The 23,626-nt window shown below is 38.4% G+C and overlaps 1 protein-coding gene, 3 non-coding genes and 1 pseudogene across 8 annotated transcripts; all 5 read right to left on the reverse strand.

Moving 5' to 3' along the window:
* Window positions 1-3,396: 3,396 nt before the first annotated feature.
* Window positions 3,397-6,116, reverse strand: LOC143880476 (protein BPS1, chloroplastic pseudogene; annotated as a pseudogene). 2 transcript variants are annotated; one of them, XR_013251715.1, is made up of 2 exons: window positions 5,966-6,116; window positions 3,397-4,677 (listed from the first exon to the last, which is right to left on the reverse strand). The product of XR_013251715.1 is annotated as a protein BPS1, chloroplastic pseudogene, transcript variant X2 (transcript). The 2 variants fall into 2 exon arrangements; XR_013251714.1 differs by having other exon boundaries at window positions 3,397-4,650; window positions 5,966-6,114.
* Window positions 6,117-9,899: 3,783 nt separating this feature from the next.
* LOC143845767 (small nucleolar RNA R64/Z200 family) lies at window positions 9,900-9,996 on the reverse strand. The gene has a single exon (XR_013234524.1). It is a non-coding gene; the product is annotated as a small nucleolar RNA R64/Z200 family (small nucleolar RNA).
* Window positions 9,997-10,129: 133 nt separating this feature from the next.
* On the reverse strand, window positions 10,130-10,206 carry LOC143846266 (small nucleolar RNA SNORD18). Its single transcript, XR_013234724.1, has one exon. It is a non-coding gene; the product is annotated as a small nucleolar RNA SNORD18 (small nucleolar RNA).
* Window positions 10,207-10,287: 81 nt separating this feature from the next.
* LOC143845756 (small nucleolar RNA Z199) lies at window positions 10,288-10,373 on the reverse strand. The gene has a single exon (XR_013234520.1). It is a non-coding gene; the product is annotated as a small nucleolar RNA Z199 (small nucleolar RNA).
* Window positions 10,374-11,521: 1,148 nt separating this feature from the next.
* LOC143880488 (U-box domain-containing protein 43-like) lies at window positions 11,522-20,901 on the reverse strand. Of its 3 annotated transcripts, none has more exons than XM_077383542.1 (4): window positions 20,766-20,901; window positions 18,329-19,945; window positions 16,572-16,890; window positions 11,522-13,513 (listed from the first exon to the last, which is right to left on the reverse strand). In XM_077383542.1, the coding sequence occupies exons 2-4, from the start codon at window positions 19,562-19,564 to the stop codon at window positions 12,042-12,044; spliced, it is 3,027 nt and encodes a 1,008-aa protein (XP_077239657.1). In that variant the 5' UTR covers window positions 19,565-19,945; window positions 20,766-20,901; the 3' UTR covers window positions 11,522-12,041. The 3 variants fall into 3 exon arrangements, with proteins under 3 accessions (XP_077239657.1, XP_077239664.1, XP_077239649.1); XM_077383549.1 differs by lacking the exon at window positions 20,766-20,901 and adding an exon at window positions 20,668-20,742; XM_077383534.1 differs by lacking the exon at window positions 20,766-20,901 and adding an exon at window positions 20,528-20,727.
* Window positions 20,902-23,626: the final 2,725 nt, after the last annotated feature.

Here is a 23,626-nt window from a genome sequence, read left to right on the forward strand (position 1 = left end):
ACACCCACTATTGACGTGATTTGGCGTCAAAAAGCGTTAAAGTCTGGCCCACAATTTAATTAAAAGAGGGGTGATCGAGATCTCCACTACTTTATCGTAGGCGTCTGATTAACAGAATTATGTTGCGTAATTTTATGGGCTCCAGCTCAGCTATATCTGATGGAGATGCTGTACTTTCCTGTCTCGTGTTTGCAGACAAAGAAGAAAATTTCCAACGGAAATATTTTCTCTGTAAAATTGTCTTTCCACATTTTATGTTTAGGCCCAATTTGTTTTACATTGTGGCAACCGATTGTAGGCCTAAACCTACTATATTGGACTCAAAATTAAATGTAATTTTGAGTACAAGAATCGGTTTGAGGCTCACAATCGATGGTCAAAACCAATGGTGAGGGCTCCAGCTGATTAATAACCAACAGTAAGGCCCTGTTTTTTAAGGAAAGTGATAAATCCGCCCCTTTTGATTACTTGGGACACAGTGCAGCAGTGTATCAATAACTGCAGAGGAGCAGAAGGAATCAATGGGGCTGATTGGCACATACACAGGCCCTAGGTGTCCCAATTAATAAAAAGAGGCGGATATATCACTTCCCTTTTTAAATTTTGGGCCAATAATCGGTTGGAGCGTCACGATTATTGAGCAAGTTGTTGCATCTGGCATCTGTGTTTTAATGCCTAGTCATTGTTATGACCTTTAAATTGCTATTAGAGGAAATTACTATTAAGGGATGTGAGTTTGTTATCTTAGCAATGATATTTCTCTAGTGTCAATGTCTTAGTATTATATTTTTTTTTACATTTTAGTTTAAAAAAAGTCTTATTGATTAAGATATTATGAAATATTTATTGACGATTTGATTCCATTCTGACGGTTGGGACAACACCAAATGCTAGAATCATAATCACGATTGATTCCCTAAATGAATTCCAATGCTTACACAAACACTGGAATTAGAATCGTTATTCCGTTTATTGGAGGAATTAGAATTAGAATTGAATTGAAATGTGATACCGATTCCCGCAATCCAAACGCACCCAAATTGTTTTGTCAAAATATGTTTTTTCATGGAAAAGTTCTTGGAATAGAAATGTAAGAAACTATTAGCCAAGAAGCATTCTCTGGTCACACTCATTTTACTCAACTGACCTTGTTTGTGTAGGATTACCAAAAATCAAGGTCATCCATTGCCTTGATCTTTTAGCATGGAATTGGTAGCCACAAATCCTCAAGTCCTTGGAGAATCTTGAATTCAACCTGTTAAAAAAAGAGCAATAGGAACTAAAGATAATAAATGTAAACTTGGGTCACTTAGAATGGTGGATATTTTCACTAGCTTGTGCAATAAGATTGCTTTGGAAAATAACTCTGTTTCTCCACACCCATAACTTGCCCAAGGAAAAAGATAAAACGCGCCTACTAAAAAGATTGGAGAAAGAGTGTGTTTATGCTTTCCCCTGTAGGATCTGTTGGGTAAAAAAAACTCAAAATAAGTCATGGACTGACCGAAGAATCAACATCAATTACGCAATGCAAAGTGAAGTGGAAAGAAGAACCCAATTAAAACTCCTCAGTTCAGATGAATGTCCTAATAGAAAACCTAAAATTCTCCCAATAACAAGAGAAAGGAAAGGACCCCAAGAGAACTACTACAATTCCAACGAAATCAATGCAAGAATAAATGAAAAACAACATTTGGAGAACTCATGGATGACAAAATATGAAGAAACTTTAAAGGTTAACAAAAACAGGTCAAAGCAGACACTCAAGAAAAATAACATAATCTGATAGAAGCAAACCCCACATCATAAAAGCACAAGAAACAATGTAAAAAAAGCTGATTACTGAAATTCTATAATGCAATGACAAAGACAATAAAAACCTTTGCTAAAAGCAAGGGGAAACAAGATATACAAATTAAACGAGGGGAAAGGTTAGATGTTGGAGATCTCCGATAGTTCTTTCAAAATCAAGAAGAAACGATTTAGGAGTGTTTTCCTTTCCCGGAGGAAAGAAGAGCCTTTAATGTAAACCTTTCCTTTTGCAACTAAGGTTCAAAATTAGCAACAAATTTAGAAAAGGCTTTCCTTTTCATTGCTTTCCACTGCTTTCTTGCCAATCCAAACACGAAGGTAATCCCCCTGGGCTTACCCGATGCGTGTGGCTTAAGGGTGATTGCGTGCATCCGGAAGGAATTAGTCCCACTCTACAAAGTGGGGTGGGGACACCCTGCATCATAAAAGAGAGAGAGAGAGAGAGAGAGAGAGAGAGAGAGAGAGAGAGAGAGAGAATTCTAACGGACGTAAACATTATTGACAATAAAAAAAATCTGCACTGACTCCAAAAATTCTGCTCTCAAAAAAAATCATGATTTTGTGCCCACTGTATGATTTTAAAAGCAAATAATGTGAGTTGCTCAAACGAATAAATGAAAAATATCTGATTCTATTCTCATGGTTTTAGAAAATTAAGTGGATTCACAATTTTGAGGTTTAATCAAACACACTGAGAAAAGGAATTCTAATCGCCTTGAAGTATCAGAAATTCACATTCTAAAAAGAGAGTACAGAACTAGAAAAACATGAATTTGCATTAGCTCACAGAAAAGCTTGCGCTTTTGGGTTGGATGAAAGAAAAGGCTTCATCAAAGAGGACCACTGCTGACATGTGCAAGTATGGGTGCAACTCGGGCGGGCTCAACCCGAACCCGGCGGGTTCAACCCGGAAAAAACTCGGGTTGGGTTCAGTTCAAGTCGGGTTCGGGTTCGGTTTTCTCAACCCGGGTTGTGTTCAGGTCGGGTTTGGGGCTTGGGCAACCCGACCCGAGTTCAACCCGAAATTTTTAATAATTTTTTTTAGTTTTTAAACTTAAAATCTCGGGTTGGGTCGGGTTCAGGTTGGCAAAAAGGGCTGCTTGGGTCGGGTCGGTTGAACCTCGTCGGGTTGGAACTCGGGTCGGGTGAGGTTCGGGTTGAGGAAATGGTTGCTCGGGTTGGGTCGGGTTCGGGTTGGCCTCAACCCGAACCCGAACCCGCCCGAGTTGCACCCCTATGTGCAAGGAAGGAAATGCTGCCATGTCCATCTCCTTGGAATACCCAAAATGATTCTGCGAGCTGTAGCTGCTAATCGATTAAAATGCTCACATATGCAAATTGAAAGATGCTACGAGGAGAACTCCTCCATTGTCACCTCAAGACTCGAGCGAGTAACCAATCTCAAAGGAGGAGGTTGCTTAACCATTCGAGCAAAAACTTCACCTCATGCTAAAAAAATAGGCACAGATTGAGCACAAAAATTGGGAAGAGATTGCAAACCACTCTCCGCAATCAGTAAAAAGAAAGAGAGAATAAGGAAAGGGACAACAAAAAGCATCACCATAGAAGAAACCAACAACCAAATTGTAGGACACCTTTTTGCAATTTCACTAAAATATATATTACGCTGATACTTTTAAATACAATACTAATATCACACACCTTATAATCTCCTGAGGTTATCCAGCATTGGAGCACAATCATCAGAAGAAACACCCCAACACTCACATACCAGAAAACTGAAGAGTACAATAACTCCACCTTTACAGGAACCATCACACGACCTGCTCTTCTATGATATTCTCTTGCTTTAGGTCTGATAATCTTAGATTACAAAGCAAAGCATCACGCCCTTTCAGAACAATCTGGAAGAAGCACTCCACTTGCTTCGAAAGAAGATCTAGACCTTGTGTAAACCCCTCTGCACTTTCGGCCAAACCCAAAATAGACTTTTGTAAAGTTTCTGCCTCATCACAGCCAACGACATCAGTTGCGGCATATAACTGCTCAACACATCTATTGACAGCTTCCAGCTCTTTCACTACTGTGACACTTCCATCCATAAACTGCCTCTTAATCTCCCCATTTACATAAGATTGCAAATCATTATAGGCCTCAGACCACACAAATTTGTCACGAACATGCAAATCCATCAGCAGCTTATTAGAACCCGGGAAAGCTGCATTGAAGACGCTACAGACAAATATAGTCTTGACCTTAACTCCGTGCATGGCTTGCATCAAAACCTTTCCTTTTGCCGAGTTCTTAACCTTTGCATAATGAAGAGTTCCAGCTAGGCCATGTAAGATATTGGAACAGGTTTCGAGCTTCTGATTTCTCAACTTTATTTGCAGCATCCAATCATGAAGAGAAGAACGAGCTCGCACAAGCTTTTCCAACGATGGGAAATCTTTCGAGAAGTCCAAAATGTGTACGACACAGTTGAGCAGGAGCTGGCCTTGATTGAGTCGGGAGAGCTCAGAGCTAAACGCAATGCAAATGTCAAGCACTTTAACACTGTTGTCCAAGTACATGTCAATCCATTCCTCATCCCAATCAGATACAGGGAATTGAAGATCAGTAATTAGGGCTTTGACAGCTATATGAGTTTCACAGAGAGATTCCATTGCTAATATCATCCATGATAAGCTAAGGACATCCATCTTATCCTTCGGCTTGAGCTTTTTTAGACTTTCTGCAAGGGTCTCCTCAAAGGAATCCAACAAGGCAAGAAGCTTCGGTGATGGGTAAGAGCCCTTGGGAAGGAACATTCGGAAGGGATTACCAAAAGGGAAGAAAGGTCGCTGCCCATCATGTGGAAGACTCATTTTGATACAACTACTCAGGTCAGACACAAGAATTTTACTTTAGCACAAAGAGAACAATAAATTTAAATGCAAAGAACAACAACTCTATGGATCATATATCCTGGTTCATACATCATATACAATCATGCACATGGGAAAAAAAAACATCAGCTAATGCCCTGTTCATTTTGGATTTCTAGAATTGATTTTAATTCCAAAACTGATTGTTGGACTCAATGTTAAATGCAATTTTGAGTCCAATAACCAGTTTTGGACTCAAAATCAATTCTCAAAATGAAAGGCCTAAAAGAGGAAGAGGAAGAGAAAGAAGAATGAAGGAAAGAAAGAAATAGATTGTTTTGGGTGCATTATGACAACCGGGTATGGGTTTACCACCCAACCCAGCCAATTAAATTCAAGGAAACTCCAGTGTAGAGCAAAAGGTTACTATCTAAAATGTTGGGATCTGAGTGATGATCCTATAGCGAGTCTATCCCAAAACAACCAAGATGGCCACGAAAAGAAAAATAATAGTAGTCAACAATATAATATGAGATCACAAGAGCTCTCTAATCCTGACAGGATTGAAATAAACCATCTGGAAATCCAATCAACCCCTTCGAATGACAAAAATTTGATTTGCTCCTCACAGAAGGTGAATTCCCCTACTCGAATTGGGAGTACTGTGGTCATTTGTAATCGAAGATGGACCTCTTAGGCCGTGTTTGTTTTGGATTTTGAGAACCAATTGTGAGTCCAAAACTTGTTATAGGACTCAAAATTAAACATAAATTTGAGCCCAATAATCATTTTTGGGCTCGCAATCGGTTCCCAAAATCCAAAACAAACATGGCCTAATTGTGTCAGAAATAGAGGCATATTCCATCAAATCCTTCCTAAAACTATAGAGGTTTTAGCATTACCGTAAAATTACCATTTTTATTTCACAAAGAAACCTATCAAAAAACTGAAAATTTTTCCACAGTACTCAAACTCTCCCAACGGTATTGTATATATCCAGTCCGAATCGAATAAATTTCTCAACATATAACATAGGAAAAAAAAGATCGAGCTTTATTCTCATAAAAATTTTCATACATAAAGAACAGGTGCAAATGATAAAATCCGAAGCAGATCTTAACCAAATCAGACCGATCGCTAGATAAAATCAAACTTTATATGGTAATATTTCATCCTAGACAATAAAACAACGAGATCTAAACCAAACCCTAATTTTTAGGTTGTAACCCTAATTCATTCAACTGGGATTTTCTGCCTTTTTTAGGAATTTCAGAAGAACATAAATTATAGAATTTATGAAGAAGAACAGTACAAAGATTTCGTACCTGAATCAGACGATAGCCGAAAACAAGAACTGGATTAGAAGAAACAAAAGATATGTAAACGCTTTTTAGCCTTTTTTCTTTCAGACAAACCCTAATCTTGTAAACGAAGGTCTCGATGGCGTAAAACGCGTGTTTAAAGGACATTGATTCCAGGTTGGTACAAGGAGAAGTGAAATGACAAAAATAAGCACATAATTTTGCAAATTGCAAGGTAAGTCCACAAGAGCTTTACTTTACATAGTTGAGGGCCCACATAATTTTACCGTTGTGATGGGACCTACTTTCGAGTACTAGTCTTCTAACGTTATTATGATCATGAGTTAGTCTTAACATTAATGAGAATTTGTTACGAACCCGATTCGGTTCGTAACGTGATTGATCTTCTTAAAGGAAAGATCAGCCTCTTGATCCACTTCGAAGGAAGGATCGATCCTCCTTTGTACAAAAGGCCAAGATGCTTTCTTCATAGAAGATTACAATTTATTTATAAGCCATAGATCCTATTCAACTTTCCTACTTAATAAGAATCTTACCCAAATCTACTTCGTAATTAAATAATAGCTTTCTATTCTAAGAGTAGTCAATATACTAGGAGTTATATCAAATCTCTATATCCTACTAAATATAAATAAGTATTAAAAATATTACTAGCAACCACATTAATATTAAAAGCCAATTTAGATATTGTTAAATCCTAATTTATTCAACTCTAAGTGAGACCCATCTATCTAGTTACGTATCAGAATTCAAATGGATGGCTTACAAGGAGTTGAGAAAGATCTAGAATTGGATGGTTTTGGTGTGATTTTTCATCTAGATACGTTGAGATTGGTCTAATTTTTTTGTTAGATGATGATGATTGGGATTACTTTGTCATCTTCGTAATTAGAGAGTTCCAAGGCCAAACTATTTAAGTCGTGGCCCAACAAATGAACAGTAAGGATCATCCTACGCTTGCACGGAAACTGTTTGTCAAAATTCCCCCTCTAGCATTTCTTCTTTTGGTTGCATCTCTCTCTCTCTCGCTCTACTTTTTATTGGCTCTCCCTTCTATAGATTAATCACAACATTGCCTCATGCTTACCACAATATTTGCTACCTGTTTTTATTGGCTCTTACTCTTATAGATTATTCATTCTATTGCGTTTTGCTTTATCACAATAATTGCATCTCCCCTTCATCTTCCCTCCTATTGGAATAAAAACATTCATACTGTACATTACCAAAAAATGTGGATTTAGTTTGAAAATTAACCCTCCAAAACGCAACGTTTCGTTTCTCTTTCAACACTTCCTTTGAAAACTCTTCAATTTCTTTCCTTCCAAACATGGCATAACAAAAGCAAAGAGAAATAAATCCCAAAGACTTAGGAGATCAAGGCACAAATGCCAAGAATAAAACTCAAAAAGACAACCAGGAAGAGCCCAATTCACTCTAAATAATCTAAAAATTAAACCCCAAATCTCGCAAACAAAATTGTCTTCTCGCCAAGTGTGAGTTACTCCATGTTTTGAAGGATGGAGGACGTATCTAATGGTTGCAATAAGTGGCCTTAGTCGCCATGGGCAGCTGTATCTTCCATTGATTACATAAATAGCAATATGCAAGTCAGACTTGATCCACATTTCTCCAACTCCTTTCCGTTTGGCTAGAGATAATCCTTGGTATATGGCGCAGATTTCTAGTGTGTATACCTCATCAACATCAATATTTAGGGAAAATATGTTGAGAATATAGTAGGGGTGCAACTTGGATCAGGCTCCTGAACAAAATGGGTTCAACCCGATTTGTGCTCAAGTTGGGTTGGCGTATCCTTAGGTTGGGTTGGGAAAAGCCAACCCGATTTAATTTCAGGTTAGGTTAGGGTTGCATTGAGTTGGGAAAAGCCAACCCAATTTAATTTTCAGGTTGAGGCCTTGGGCAACCCGACCTGAATATGAATATGACGCTCGTCCTCTAATTTTACTATGATTTCTAACGGTTACATTTTTGTATTTTTTTTCCCTTCGCCAACCTGAACTCAACCTGGCCCAATTTGGAAAAAAAAAAAAAGAGGTTCGATGGGTTTGCCTAGGGATGAGAGATTTTGAGGCGGATTGGGTTAGGGTTGACCATTCTCAACACAAGGCTCGGGTTGGGTGTGGTTAGGGTCGAGGGAATGATATCTCGGGTTGGACTAGGGTTGGCCTCAACCCCCCGAGTTGCACCCTTAGAACATATAATCATCAAAGTCTTATTATCCCACCTATTGCCACTCCCACGAATAGGGATGCATATGTATTTAACTTGAAACATTCGCTTTCTGGCTTCATCCAGCTACATTTCTATTATTCAACTTGTTTTGGCATGAAAGGCCAGCCAAGCGATCTTGTAGAAAGGGGAGAATGATCTGAAGTACAACTTTTTTGTGCCTTGCTTCACCTTCAAAGCGCCTTTCATTTCTTTCCAACTAGATGTTATAGTTGGAGGCTGAGAAGACCAGCTTAATGGAGGCTGGAGCTTGCCCCTTTCCCGTTGTTGTGAAACTTGGATTTTTTAGAGGTCTGCGTCTATAAGAGAGCCTCACAAGTGAAGAAGAGATGGTCTATTGTTTCCCTAGCTGATTTGTATGAGGAGCATGTATGGTCCCTTCCATTCCCTGCTTCATCTTTTATTGGTGTTAAGCTTTCCAAGCATTGATGGGTCCTCCCCCTGATGTGATCCCATGTACCAAGAGAAATTACCATCTGTTGTTGGTTTCCAGATTGCTTGATTCCTTGGGAGAGAAATTACCATCTGTAGTTGGTTTCCAGATTGGTTGATTCCTTTCTCCTAGGACAATCAGTGATTTGGAAATTATACTTCTGAGGTAAATGGTTTTTCAAGTAGGTGAAATTATACTTTTGAGGTAAATGTTTTTTCAAGTAGGTTATTCCATGTCTCTTGCCGGGAGAATACTAAAGGCCGGAGGGAATTTTGAAAAGCCAATATTTTTACCAAATTTTAACCTCTTACATGTTTCTTTTGGATCCATTCATTCCAGGGCATCTCTCTGTTGTTTTCAGTTGTTGATGATGTTTCAGACTAGTTTAACTAGTGCAGCCTTGTTTATATTAGATAAACGCCTTGTTCCAAGCCCCTATTTAGATTTTGGTAGACATAAGATGCCCCTCACACTATCGGATGGTATTTTCTTTTCAAATCACATCCTGTTCATATGAAATCGTGGAAGATCCTCTTTATGACTCCAATAACTCCCTTTGGAATATTGAGTCTGCTGACACTAGATAAATCTACTATACTCTACTGGCTCTTACAGAATATATTTCTTGTTCCAGAGAGCTATACTTTTTTGCGGATTTTCCCCATCAGAGGAATGCAATCTTTTGCAGTAAGTCTAGAGGTGAACAAGGGTAGGCCAAGGTACTTAGATTGAGAGTAGACTGGGAGAGAGCTATCCTTCTGCGGATTTTCCCAATCAGAGGAATGCAATCTTTTGAAGTTGAGTCTGGAAATGAACAAGGGTAGACCAATGTACTTGATTGGGAGACGCTTAAAATTTTATTTAGGCAGACGGGTTCGAACAGAAGACAATAACTCTATGCAAGACAAACACCTTTCACATTTTCATAGCAAAGAGAAGTGGTAAGGGGACGAGCAAGCATGGAAAAAAAATGCCCTCCGAATTTCTTGTCCAAACCCACCAATCATCCCTTTGCCCTATTATGAAAATTGAATCCGACCTTTCTAAGAAAGATGGTACCAGATCTACAAAAAATTGTCTTCCAAGCAACTTTTTCATTGTCATGACTAAAGAAAGCCCGGAGTGATCTCTCTCTCTAAAAAATATGAAGAAAAAACACAGCTCATGAAAAATCAGACCCAATAGCTTCTTATTTATTGAGTGAAATTTGATGAAAAAGAAGAAGAACTTGAAAAGCAAAACAAAAAAAACTACTGCTCAGGAAATGAAATTATCTTCTCATCGATTTTTTGGCAAAACCTCTGAAGTCTGACATGTGGGTATATTTCATAACTCATCACCGCAGATAACCCAAAAAAAAATAAAAAAAAACACAGGAACACAAAGCTAAAACCCTGCAGAAGGACAAGAAAGAAAAAGGAAGAAGAGAAGAAATAGAAAATAACTCTCATATCATCTAAGATGGAAATTAAAAGATGTGTGGGATCAGAAATTGGTAAATGATATCAGTCACGATTTATTCAGAAACACGGACCAAAAAGATTCATCATCATCTCCCACAGTTACATCCATCAGACTTCTAAATAGAGTGGATCGAAAAAAGAAAAATTAGAAATTGAAAAGAGGAGGAAGAAGAAGGGATCATCAGAGACTTAAATACAAGAAATCATGGGATTTGATAGTTTCATATTGTTGCAGTATTTTTTTTTTCTCATCACTTGACTCGCCTTCTACAAAAAACTTGAAAGCAAATGATAATAAAATAAAAAGAGGAAACGCAAGAAGAGAAGGAAGACTGATAATGGAGGCGATAGAAACTCCTATTTATAGATGTACCACAATATTATGAAACCCTAACCCTAAGCAACAACATCGGCAAAACCCTAATCCGAAATAGATTGGGCCGAGCCTCAACCCTATCTTTGCTGAGATGGGCCGGGTTTAGAAGTCATGGGTCTTGGATTGGGTCGGGTAGAAAACCCGACAAAATCTACCTGGCTCTTGTAGTTAAAAAGAGATATCCAACCCGAGACCGGACCCAACCAGAGACCGGACCCAACCCGAGAAACTATCTCGAGTAGGGTCAGGTTTATGAATCTCGGATTTTCTTCCCATAAAGACCCGACTCTGACCCAACCCAACCCGACCCAACCCAACCCAACCGGAGATAATTTATCTGGTAGAGTAGGGTAGGGTTATGGTAAACCAACCCTACCAGATAGTGAACTGTGTAGGCACAAGGGTTTGCTGCCTATGACAGGTTGGACTGATACCTGGACCATATTTTATTTCAAATTCCATTGTGGCCGGCACCGAAATTTAAAATCTTGCCTTTGACAGTTGGTTAAACAATAAAAATAAGGTGAGTTCACCCTATTATTAAAACATGGCCGTGTGGATATCAATAGCCTATATATAGAAAAGACAAACAAAGGGAAGATATATTTGCCCCCTTTTCTTCCTTGGCCCCCCCCTTGTAGTGAAAAAGATAGTCATAAATACACTAGAGGGTGGCTACGGGAAGAAAAGGGGGTGAATATATCACTTCCCACTTTTCTTTTCTCTTTCTTTTCCTGAAAATGAGAACTTCCAAACCAATAAGCAATACGAGAGCTACAGAAGATCAAGTCAATTCTCCCATATAAACATAAGCAGACTGCTGGTTGTCAAATGTAAGGATGCTTCATAGTTTACATGGGAATGATACTACAAAATTGTATAGGTTTCTTTGCCATATGAACTTATGTTGTTTGCAAGGAGTTGGAAGGAAAATCTGACCACTTTCCCATCATCAATTCTTATTCCTCATGTTTAGTCAATTAGAATACAAAACAATGTTGGTTTGCTCATAAGGACCTCTCAATTAAGCATACTTATTAAAAAATATATGGGAAATTCAATGGAGAAAGTTATAATGCAAATTACAAAGATTTTACAACAGTGAATACATGCATAAAACACAATGGAGTCAAGTATAAAAGGTTGTCCCAAAGGGAGAATTTTGGGATGGGGATAGTTTCAGAAGCCATGCTGATTGGTATTCCCATTAAATAACCAACCACTGATAGGTAACAAGTACCCGCATACTTCATAAGAAGAACGCCAAAACCTCGAATAGCAAGTGAGTAGTTAAACTTAGCAATACAATCATAACAATAGTGCTTCAAATAAGAATGACTACTTAAGTAACAAAAGATGGAGACCATGTCCTTGCCCAGTAACTTGTATCAAGTGCAGAGACTGTGCATGGGATTTTCATCCCAAACCAATGTGATATACAGTTAACAAGAAGCTAGACATACATGCCAAGAGAGTAATTTTCCTTCCACTACAAAACCTACCTTGAAGTATTCAGATAAGTTTCAAATATATCCGATTAGGCATACGTACCTTTTAAACAAGTGGCCCTGATTTTGAATAGCGTTCAAGCTGTGCCAAGATTCTAACAGCCTTCCTTCCAAGCTGTCCATCCTCATGGCTCTGGGTGGTCAGACGAACGAGAGGAATCCTAGCCATTGCGCAATAAATTTCGGCCACTTCCCTGGCAGCAAACACCTTCTCCAAAAGGTCCAAAACCTCTTCTCTCAAAGTGGGTGTCCCCCAATTTAAAACCTGCAACATAGGATAGATGGCATTGGCTTTGTGCAGGACATTGGCACCTCTAGAAGGCGAGTTTTCATGAACCAAAGTCCCCAATGCACGCAATGCTTCATAAGCAGTTGTATGAACACACTCTTGCAAGAGGTTTACCAGCTCTGGTAAAGCATTTGCCTTTAATAGACAAAAAGAACTTGAAACACTGCATATCCCCCCATGAACCTCACAAACAGGCACATGCGCTGGCCTAAAACACCAGCAACCAGTTGGTTTGGATATATCACTAAGTTTAGGACTGCTTAAAGACAAGTTACCAATTAGAGCTGCCGCTCGTGCCTTAGCCGTTACACTCCCAGATTGAAGAAAACTCAAAAGCAAAGAGTAAGCTCCCGATTCAACCACCATTCGCTGTGTCTCAACATTAGTGGGATCGGTGAATCTGAAGAGCGCACTTAGTGCATTTTCCTTTGCTTCTATGGTACCAGATCTTAAGATGTTGAAAATTGCTGGCAGCACATCCAAGTCAATCAAGTTCTTAGTCAAGGTTAATTCAGATTTCGGAAGATTAGCTAATAACCCTGTTGCCGCCATTTTTACATCTTCTCTGCTATCACCCTCAAGAAAGCCCATAAAAGCTTCGAGCCTCCTCTGCACGAGAAGAAAGTCCATAATTTTTTCTGCGTCGTGTTGGGAGAATCGGAAGAGAAAATTAAGGGCAACTTCTCGGACTTCGTGATCGGGGTTCTCTAGCAAGGGAAGAATAATGGAAACACCATTGGCATCAACAACTGTTTTATTCACAAACCCGGCTCCGGACTTACAAATGCCAAGCAATGCACGTAAAGCAGGCTTCCGTATGCCGTGATTTGATGCTGGATGTTGTTGAATGGCTAACAAATTATTGACAATTGGCTCTAACTCGAGATGGGAACCATTGGCATCAACAAGAAATTCTATGCCATCATCAGAAGAAAGGTTCTCAAGGATTTGAGAGCACTGTGCTCTAATAATTGCAGGGACATGGGAAGAAAACATCTGGTCTAGAACAAGAGGAACCCCTCCTGTGTCTGCAATAAACTTCTTATTTTCACGGCAACTTGAGAGCTTAACCAGAGCAGCAAATGCCAAACCTTTAGATTCAAGGTTTCCGGATGCCATTTCCACCAAGGGAGGTATTGCACCTTCCTCACCAAGGACCTTTATATTCTGGTCAACTAATTCCATTGTCACAAGGGCTCTTGCCATGTATATCCTTGATGCCTCTGGTCCTAAAAAATATAAAAATGATCAAACCACATGAGCATACATGCATTATAAAGTTAACCTCAAGAATGCAGGATTGAACACAAATAAGCACGTGCAAATAATCAAGCCCATACAAGAACGGTTGAAAACTCATGCATACGAACCAACGCATGGAAACAGACATTGACATACAAAGCGAACAATACACATAACACATACACACATGACTCATCAGAAGTATGCATGTGTGTGCACTTAACATTTACATTTGATTTTTCTGAACTACAAGAATATCAGTTCAACTCCAAACCGAGCAAATTGATGAAGATGAAACACATTTGGGACTACCTTTAATATTCTCTCAGTTAATTTAGATCAGAACAGGACATCTGAAACACATTAAAATTTTGAGACAATTGAACAATGCCCTGAACAATAAACATTCAGAGTTTATTTTTCTAAAGAAAATCTAGTTTTTTCTTCATCAGACATTGGAATCATCAACAGACTTCTCTAATTACACAGATGTAATTGATACTTGGGCTTTTCCAGACATCAATTTTCCATCAATTCTATTTGGAAAACTTAACTGAACTACTGCATTAACAAACATGTACGGGCCAAAACACACAAAATAGCTACAGGTTTGCACAAGAATAAGTGTTAGAGAGCTATACAGCAAAAATAACTGCAAGCTACAGTAAACAGGTTGGTTAAGAGATGAGTTTCAAGATGACAAAATGAGAAGGCATCTATGGAATGAAAAAAAGAAGACGAAACAAATCAGTCATTAAGAACAAGTTTTTCATTCCATTATGTTAACCTGCTACATAAGAGATGGAGATGAGTAGGGGTGTAAATGGATATTCGAAAATTCGATTACCGTCCGCATCCGAATCCGTTTAAAGTGAATACTATCCGGATCCGTTTCAAGCGGATATTATCCGAATCCGTTTATGAGATATCCGGCTCTTAGCGGATGCGAATCTGGTAAATGGTATATCCGATCCGTTTAACATCCGAATCAGAGAAGTAAATCCTTTTTTATTTATTATTAATAATATCATTAATATTTATTTTTAGTAATGACACACTATCTTTTGTTTCTAAAAGAAAAGTGAATTTTCATTTTAGAAAAAAAGCAAAAACAAAAAGTGTTTTGGGTAGGAAATGAAGTAATCTCTCATTTTAAGGGCATTCTTGGAGTTTGACATGGCTTCTTTATGAAGCAACAAATGTGGGTTGTAGGATGAAAGTGACAAATGGATGATGGTAATTGAAAGAAGATGTCATAGCTTCTAGAGAATTTTAAAGCAAAAAGGCCATCTAGGTCATTGATGGTAAATGGACGGCTCAGATCAATTTTCCAACATAGGGTTATATAAAAACCCAAAATGCAATTAAAAGAAGGGACTTCTAAGGTTTGCAAGGAGAAGCAAGAGAGAGGAGAAAGGAGGAGGCTGAGACACCATCTTCGGCATTCCTTGGTTCTCCAACCCCACCAAAATCCACCGCCGCCCCTCTCCACCTTCTCACAGCCACCTCCATCACCGTCAGTTACCTCCATCTTTAACCCAATCCCCATCTCCATCCCCATTTCTCTTCATCTTCCACAATCAGCACTCCCACTTCCCCTGTTCAAATAGCCCAAACCCATTCCATCATATAAAAAAAAAAAAAAAAACCTAAAGACCACTACCACTACCAACACCATCATCCATCCCCACCGCCTCTCTCTCTCTGCCTTTGTTTTAAAAGGAAGAAGCGGATCTCATATATTTTAAGATTTGAGAGTTAATTTTGTGAAGAGAAAGTAGAGGTCTGTTTTAGGGTTTGGAAAATTTATTCGAGAAGTAAGAAGGAGAAGAAAGATAAAGTGCTGCAATAAAATGTTCGAATTTACCAGATAAACGGATACAGATAATGTCCGAATTCGAACAATATCTGACGGATACAAATTCGGTAATAGATATTAAATATCCGTCAAATTCGAATCCGAATTCGAATTCGGATATTGTATACTGTAATCAAATTCGGATATAGCCATATCCGATTCGAATTCGATCCGTTTACACCCCTAGAGATGAGGAGTGATGAGAAGAGAAGAGAAGAGATGCATGAGAGAGAGAGAGAGAGTTGTTCACTCTCCCACACAAAAATTATATGTATGTATGTATGTATGGATATGTCCAAAGCCAGGATAAAGGAGGAGAGTTGGCATCAGGTTGGCAGCTGGCCGTATACTTTGCCACTTTTCTATGAAATGAATCCTATAGAAAATGAAAATTTTCTAAAGGTTCATTAGCCGACCCCAACTAGTTTGAGACAAAGGCTTAGTTGAGTTGAGTTGAGTTTATATATATATATATATATATATATATATATATATAGAGAGAGAGAGAGAGAGAGAGAGGAAAAGGATTGTATGCTCGAGTGCCTAATCACATGTAGGCTCACTTTGTTAGGATGATCCAAAGCATTCATTTGAAAGGCCCTTACATAGATGGGGTGTGTACCAAAAATCAGCTCCATAGGATCATCCTAACCCATCCATTTGTGGAGGGCAAAATGGACAGACTACAAATCTGCCCATTCTTGCCCTCCACTTTTGGAGGGGTTAGGATGATTCAATGGAGCTGATTTTTGGTACACACCCTATCTATGATAGGGCCTTGCAAATGAACGCTTTGGATCACCACAAAAAATGTGGGACCCATGTGATTGGGGCACTCGAGCGTACCATAAGCTTGGTGCTTATGGTACGCTCGAGCGTACAATCCTTTTCCTCATATATATATATATATATATATATATATATATATATATATATATATATATATATATATATAGAGAGAGAGAGAGAGAGAGAGAGAGAGAGAGAGAGAGCTGTGTGTGTGTGAGATGGGGTTACGTATGTAAAATGACTAGTATGCCCATATAAGTTGTAATACACTTAACACACTTGAGCTGCATTCATATCCTAATGAGGCCCCAATAAATTGAGCAAAAAATGGAAGATTAAAACGTCAATGATAAAACCCAGACAAAGATGAATGGAATAGATCTTGATAGAAGGATAACCTTGAGAGAGGCGATTGATAAGTGGTCTATGCCAGTTGGCAGCAGCCGCACGGGAAATGTTATCATCATCATCATCACAAAGTTTCAATAGGATTGCTTCTGCTTTCTCTGCTGATTCTACTATTGTACCATTCAGAAGCATAACGAGGAAAAGAATGGCATTACTTTGTTGAGCAAGTTTCCTGGAAACAGGTAAATTCCAACCAGAACTGTCTTGCAACAGCTCAAATAGCAACTCAACTGCAGCCTTTGATATGTTTGGATCACGTACTAGGCAGCGAACTACTTGATCAACTCCTCCAGATTCAACCAATGTATCCTGAAATTTGATACAAAATGGTTGAATTCAGATAAAACTTAGAACATCCTGAAAGATATATTTTTCTTTTTTTAGTAATCAGCATAATAAAAGCTCTCAAAGTTTAAAGGAATCAAGCTTTAATCGTTTACATATGGAAAGCATGAGAATAATTTGCTGAAATTTGACATGAAACAGGCTCTGTTTTGGTAACAAGTTAGAATTATAGTGTTAAACTTCCACCAACATCCATCAACATCCGTAGGGACCGAAGTCCGAAGTTTTATTCATTGATCCACCCACATGACAAAAAAATTATATATTAAGGAAATAATAATGTTCATTCCATTGCCATTAAAAAAAAAATGTCCATTCCATTAATTATATGAGTAAGTTGAAAAGTAAAAAAAATGGCACGATCATTAGCTTTCAAAACATGTGAAAAATCTATGTTTAAAATGAACGTTACTGTTCCGGACATGCATGACAACGCATGTCACTAGGTATTTGATCTTGGTAAACGAATACGGATGCTTGTCTGGCTTATTTAATTGTTTCCAAGTGTGTAGTTACGCTTATTCAAGTATTTACTGATGTTCCACCTTAAATTTCCTTCATTCCATGGCCTTCCATAAACTTCCACAAAGTACTTTCACTTCCGTGGGGATCGAAGGCCGGACCAAAACCGATGATTGAATCCTTGGAATTAGGTAAAGATATTAATTATATCAATTTATTTCTATTGAAAATTTTCCAGACTTGGGGGAACATTCTAACCTATGTGAAAGGCTTCAAATCAACAGTTAATTGATGTATTTGCACCATAATTGAAAAAAAAATGGAAAAAAAAAACATAAACTAAACACTTATCAAGCAAAAATGTAAAAATCCAAGTTTTTTTATGCAGTTTGGTCGAAATGTCGGCATGCCGACCAAAGTTCTGCAATTTACATAGAGTGGTAGCTTTTTGGCCAATCTGATCGCAAACGTTAGCGAAATCTACACATGTTGACCGAAGGATTTCATTTCAGTGGAGATGAAAACAGAGATATGTTGGTCGTTTCGTGCCCATTCCGGTCGACATTTAGAATCATGTTACGATGATGCCTCACTGCAAGTGAAACTGGCAAGGAGGCAAAGGTAGCTAAAATTTAATGAAGGCCTTCAACAAGAGTTTTCTCTCCGAATGCAAATTTGTCATTAGGATAGTAAAGCGTGTGAAAATAAAGCAATAGTTATTATATCAATAAATGGAGAGACAGACAATAGTTCCTTTTGAATGGCAGAACCAAAAAAACATGAGGAAGGGTTAGAGTGCCGAAATGAGAATAAATAGAAGCAGAACGAAGGTGATCACATAAAGATTGGATATATGTAATGGAAAAACAAATGTTGCCTACATTAATTCTATTATAGCGAACAAAGATATTGTAAACACAGAAATATTAAAGATGCTCACCTTATTTCTGGAATGCCCTTCCACAATGGTCCTTAATGTAATTAACGCCCTTCTCTTAAATTCTTTGTTGTGCGATGTTCCAAGAAGTGACACAATGATAGAAATAATCCCTTCTATAGCAATCCAATCCTTGTTGATTGAATTCTCTTTTATAAGCTCCTGCATTAGGCTAAGAGCCTCTTCAGAAGCTGAGTCAATACCTGAGAGCAACTTGCCTTTGGAAGATCGAATTTGAAGGCAATAGTTGAGTTCTCGCCACTCTTCGATCGATTGCCTCAAGCAAACATTGGGTCTCAGTGTCAAATCATCGAGAACTTGGCCCGTATCCGGGTCAGTTTTCTGTCCACAATCAAAACAGACTTGGATGGATGCTCTTTCACATGTAGTCCCTGTGCAAAGACTCACTGGGTCAACCATCACAGTTCTCTCTATGGGACACATAAATGCTTTAAGAGGTGGAATGTATCCATCCTGCGTCTCAAATTTCTCGACCATCTCAACCCTTCGAAGATACTGTGCCCTGATTTCTTCTTGATCATTAGCAGCATCCGCTCGCGATAACAGCTTAATAATCTGCTCCAAAAATAACACCTCTGCGTGTTCTTTACGGGTTGCGGCTTCTTCTTTTTCCTTTCTAAAACTCTCAAGTTCTTTCGTTATTTCTGATGGCTCAATTGGCACACCAACCTCTATTGCGATTTGTTCTAGCATATAATTTGCAAAGCTCAGATCACTCTTTTGTTCTATAAGACCTTGATTCAACTTCTCGACAATTCGAAGCTGTGATTGAGAGGCTTCAAACTCAGCCCTTTGCATCTCATCGTGTAATCTGTTCAGATTTTCTGATACGTCAAAGAGGACTTCAGTACTGGCAATGGATAAAGCCTCCAAAGACCTTCCTATATCTCTAGTAACATCCTGTATCTCTTCTACTATTTTTCGACACTTGACCAATAAGTAGAAACGAGCACGATTTTTATACTTATCCACTAAACTTTTCGCCTTCTTAACATCTTTTTCAAGACTCTCTAGAGCTTGCCTTGCAGCTCGAGAGTCATTCAACTCACGGAGTTGCAATTCCCTTAAGACAGGTTCAATGTCTTTAAGGTGTTTCGATAAAATCTGGAAGGACTCCTTCTCTATGAGAACATCTTTTGCAGCCAATGCCGTTTCCAATACCTGATTTGTCAACAGAGCCAGGAAGGTCCCAATTGGTATAAGTTCCACGAATGACATCTGCCCTTTAAGCAAAAGCCTCTATTGGAAATCATACAATTAGAACCACTCGAGACTCCACTTATTCACCCTACTGCTAAGAATGAGAAGTCACTAACAAATTATTCCAAGATATCATTTGTTTTCAAATACAGTTCTGCCCATCAAAACGATGGAGAGTAAACAACAATATTGAAACATTTGATCCTTGTCATGGGAATATTCTCTGAATAACAAGGTTGATGAATAAATGGCCTCAAAATATACTGATAGATGGACTAGACCACATAATTCTTTCATCCTTTAAGATATTCTTCTAACTTCCTCACTCCGCCAAGCATTCGAAAAATGTGTCTCACCAGCAGATAGCTTGTCATATCTAACCAATGCCAGCACAGGTGCCTACAAAAAAATATGTATAAGATATACACAGACAGGAAAAAAAAAAAAGATAAAAACACAAATTTTCCAGAACTAGGTTCTCAATTTTCCAGAACTATCGACACAGACAGAAAAGAAAAAACAAAAATAAAATGAATACATATAACACAACCTCTATGAAAAATTCAAAAGAAAACTCAATAGAAGTTCATCAGGAAGACCATTCACCAAAAAGTCCATCCACAAGGCACAACTCAAATAATGAAGAGAGAAAAATTAAAAAGAAAAACACTAAAAGCTAATAAGGGAAAACCCATCCTCCTTAAAGGCAATAAAAGTAGAAAATTCACTCCTTAATACATATAACTTGAAAGCAAAATCAATATATATAACACAACCTCTATGGAAAAAAATTAAAAGAAAACCCAGTAGAACTTCATCAGGAAAAAAAACTCCCACCAAAAATTCCATCCACAAGACACAATTCAAATGATTAAGAGAAAAAAGAAAAACACATAATGCTAAAACCGGGAAACCCATCATCTTTAAAGCCAATAAAAGTAGAAAATTCACTCCATCCATCAACACTCCCCAAAGGATTACCCCAGAAGGAGAACATCTCCCCTAACACAAAAGAGAGAAAGAAAAAGTAAATTAACCCTCTAATTCAATCCATTCCCAATTTAATATTTCCCTAAACTCATTCTCACGATAGAAAACAAAAGACACAAAATCTGCCTAACCCCAGCTTCAGAAATCAGAAACACTGGCAGAACTCTGAGGCAACTTGAAAAAAGTTTCCTACAAAATAAGTGTGTATTGGGGATGAAAAAGAGCAAACCTCGTTCAAAAATATCTTCTGTTTTCTCTTTTTACATCTTCCTTGAAACTGTAAAAGCCACCCATTAAATACACAGTCCAAGTCATTGCCTCTGTGGAAAATTCAAAGGGGAGATAGAGTCCTGGGACTTTTTACAAAGGTGGCTAAATCGAAAGAGAAAATGATGTCAGGAGATAATAATTATTTAATTGGAATGACAGGATGAGAAATTACATATTCTAGAAAGTACTGTGGGACCCACTTCGTAGGATGATCCAAACCGTTTATTTGTTGGCCCATAATGTGAATATGCTGTAACCCCTAGATCATTTAGATAGGATGATCCTAAACGTTCGATGACTTTATAGAAACCTCAATAGACCGGAGGATTGGGATCATCCTGTGGAGATGATATACGTTTTGGATCATCCAATGAAGTGGGATCATCCTGTGGAGATGATATAGATGCACACAGTTTTGTTTTGGAAATTAGAAGAAGAATTATCTAGGATAATCCCGGTAGGATGCTGATTCTTTCTCAGGTGTTTCTCTAAAGATTCACTTTTAAGAGATCAACTTTATAGATTTAAAATGATTGAAATGTCGGATGTCAAGGTTTGTTTTGGTTAATTTCATTTTGGTACTAAAATGTGGAGTAGTATCAGGTCGGAGAAGGTATTAATACACACATATAGAGACTGAGTTTATGAGGAATGGAAGTGTTCTCTATGTTCGTGCGCAAGAAACGTAGATATTCAGGCATGACATGTAAACCTGGATCATTTGTCATTTTATCCTTCTTCTTTTTTTAATGGGTAAGCTGGGTTTTAGCGGGTTTTAGCGGGGACCCCTACCAATTTATTTGATAAAGAGAAAGATGATACAATAAAAGCACAAAACCAACCCTAACTCTGAACATGCGAGAGAGGGAGAACCAAGGCTCAGTACATATGAGCGACAAATACTAAGCCTAAGCGATCAAAATGCTCTATACTTGTGAATTTTGGAAGGGTTAAATTGGGCTCTTTGTCAGCTTTTTGGCCAAATTTTCTTATGGACTTCCTGCCATGCTTCATGTGATTTCTCAAGTTCTGGAGTCTCTACTTCACCACTCTCCTCGTGCTCGACTGGAATCAAGAGGACCTGATTACGTTCATCTGCCCAAGATACATTCTTTTTTACAGATTCTTTAGGACCTTTTGTGTTTGTTTCATCTTCCTCCTTTTTTGAGGAGGATTCAACTGAGGAAATCTCGTCAGGGTCGGAGTCCTGATTATCAAAAGTCCCCTGTCATTTTATCGATTGGAGACATGGCTCAACATTCCTAGAAAAAAAGGGAAGAATCCTCTGGAAAGTTTACTTCTGCCAACCATTTGGGCATTATGGAAGGAAAGGGATGCGCAAGTTTTTAAAAGTTTGGTTAAGGTCTCGGACTTTATCTACTAGAAGGTGATCGCCTTAACTATCTCTTGGGTTAAAATCCTCCTTCCATTTAGGTTTCTCTTTGCTTTGATCGATGTAACTAATAGAGAAAGATATCTAGAACAGATTGATATACCTTCTCCTGATTGATCCCCCCCAGGCCCAGTGTCTTTTGAAGCTTAATTTCCACGGATCTAGGACCGGACCAACACGATCAAGTGGGCCTTTTTGGGATCCAATAGGAGTTACAGACTCAAACGAGGAGTGGGTAACAACTATCCTTCAAGGCATCAAGATAACAAAGAGTAGGGATTTGCATAGTTGCTCTTTGAGGGAGACCCAACTCCCTTAACGTTATTAGGCGGCTATTGCTATTCGCCCTATGTTAGATGAGATTTACGAGTGAGAGGCAAGATCTTCCATCTCAGTCCAGCATATCAGCAAATATAGACGCCGATAGACTAGCCTGACTGAGTGTTGTTAGGGACATCTTGGAGATTTTTATTTTTCCTCCTCATGAGTTAGGTTTTTGGTTGTTCGTCTTTCATTCTTCTATTGATTTTTTTCCCCTATATTGACCAGCTTGGTTGCTAGGGTGCGCCCCTTTTCTCTTCTCTATTAATAAATCTTTTACCGTTCAAATAAAAAATGATTGATGCTCAGTTTTTTTCTCAAGAAAAAATATCAGTTGCAAAAAACACAGCCGTGGCCACTTATTCAATGACCCAAACCAATTATTTCCTAAGCCTTTCTACAGAAGGGCAATAAAGCAAAACTAACCCCATTGGATGATTCTAACCCTCCAATTTGTAGAGGCTTTCTTGATGAGTAATGTATTTTTTGTTTCCTCAGGCTGCAATGTAGAGTTAGAATTGCATGAGGGTGGATTTTGCTCCCAACAATTCCATAGCAAATTAGCAATGGCAAGGGAATAAATGGTTTGGATCACTGAGCACGCAGCCCCCAGTTGTACTGTTGCCCGTTCAGACTTTTCCATAGAAAAATATTAGGTCAATTTTTGGTCCCGTTCATGCTTTTCTATAGAAAAATATCAGGGGTGCAAGTGTGCAACTGAGATCCATTTTTGGGAATTTGGGTTGCCCTTTTACCATTAAATCGGGTCGGATCCGACCCAAATAAATTGCATTCTTAAGAGAAAAAAACCCGCCAAATGACTTGCAAAATCCATTTTATAATTAAAACAGAAAAGGTTTTTTACGGACGTTCACGAACACCGCTAAAAGTCAAAAAGACTTTTACCAGCGTTCATGAACACCGGTAATAGTAAGCGGCCCCCAAACGCGCAATGTAAATTAGTCCGTCCGTCCATTCTTCCCCCTCCCCCCAAAGTGTAAATTCCTAGCTCTGCCCCTTTCTTATGAGAGCCCAGTTATAATGTGTGCTAAGGTCCAACCCAAAAAATTTCCAGATAACAAATTCCTTTCCAAACTAGGTTTGGT

The sequence above is a fragment of the Tasmannia lanceolata genome, unplaced genomic scaffold (assembly GCF_043159265.1).
Source record: "Tasmannia lanceolata isolate RefF3 unplaced genomic scaffold, GAP_Taslan_0.1 ptg000002l, whole genome shotgun sequence".
NCBI lineage: Eukaryota > Viridiplantae > Streptophyta > Magnoliopsida > Canellales > Winteraceae > Tasmannia > Tasmannia lanceolata.

Bases quoted from the DNA above. Each gene is read 5' to 3' on its own strand.
- LOC143880488 (XM_077383542.1), bottom strand. From the start codon at position 19,564: ATGTCATTCGTGGAACTTATACCAATTGGGACCTTCCTGGCTCTGTTG. The intron at 16,891-18,328 runs GTGAGCATCTTT...ATCAAATTTCAG, and splicing joins AAGGGCATTCCAGAAATAAG to GATACATTGGTTGAATCTGG. The intron at 13,514-16,571 runs GTTATCCTTCTA...TATATTTTTTAG, and splicing joins TATCAATCGCCTCTCTCAAG to GACCAGAGGCATCAAGGATA.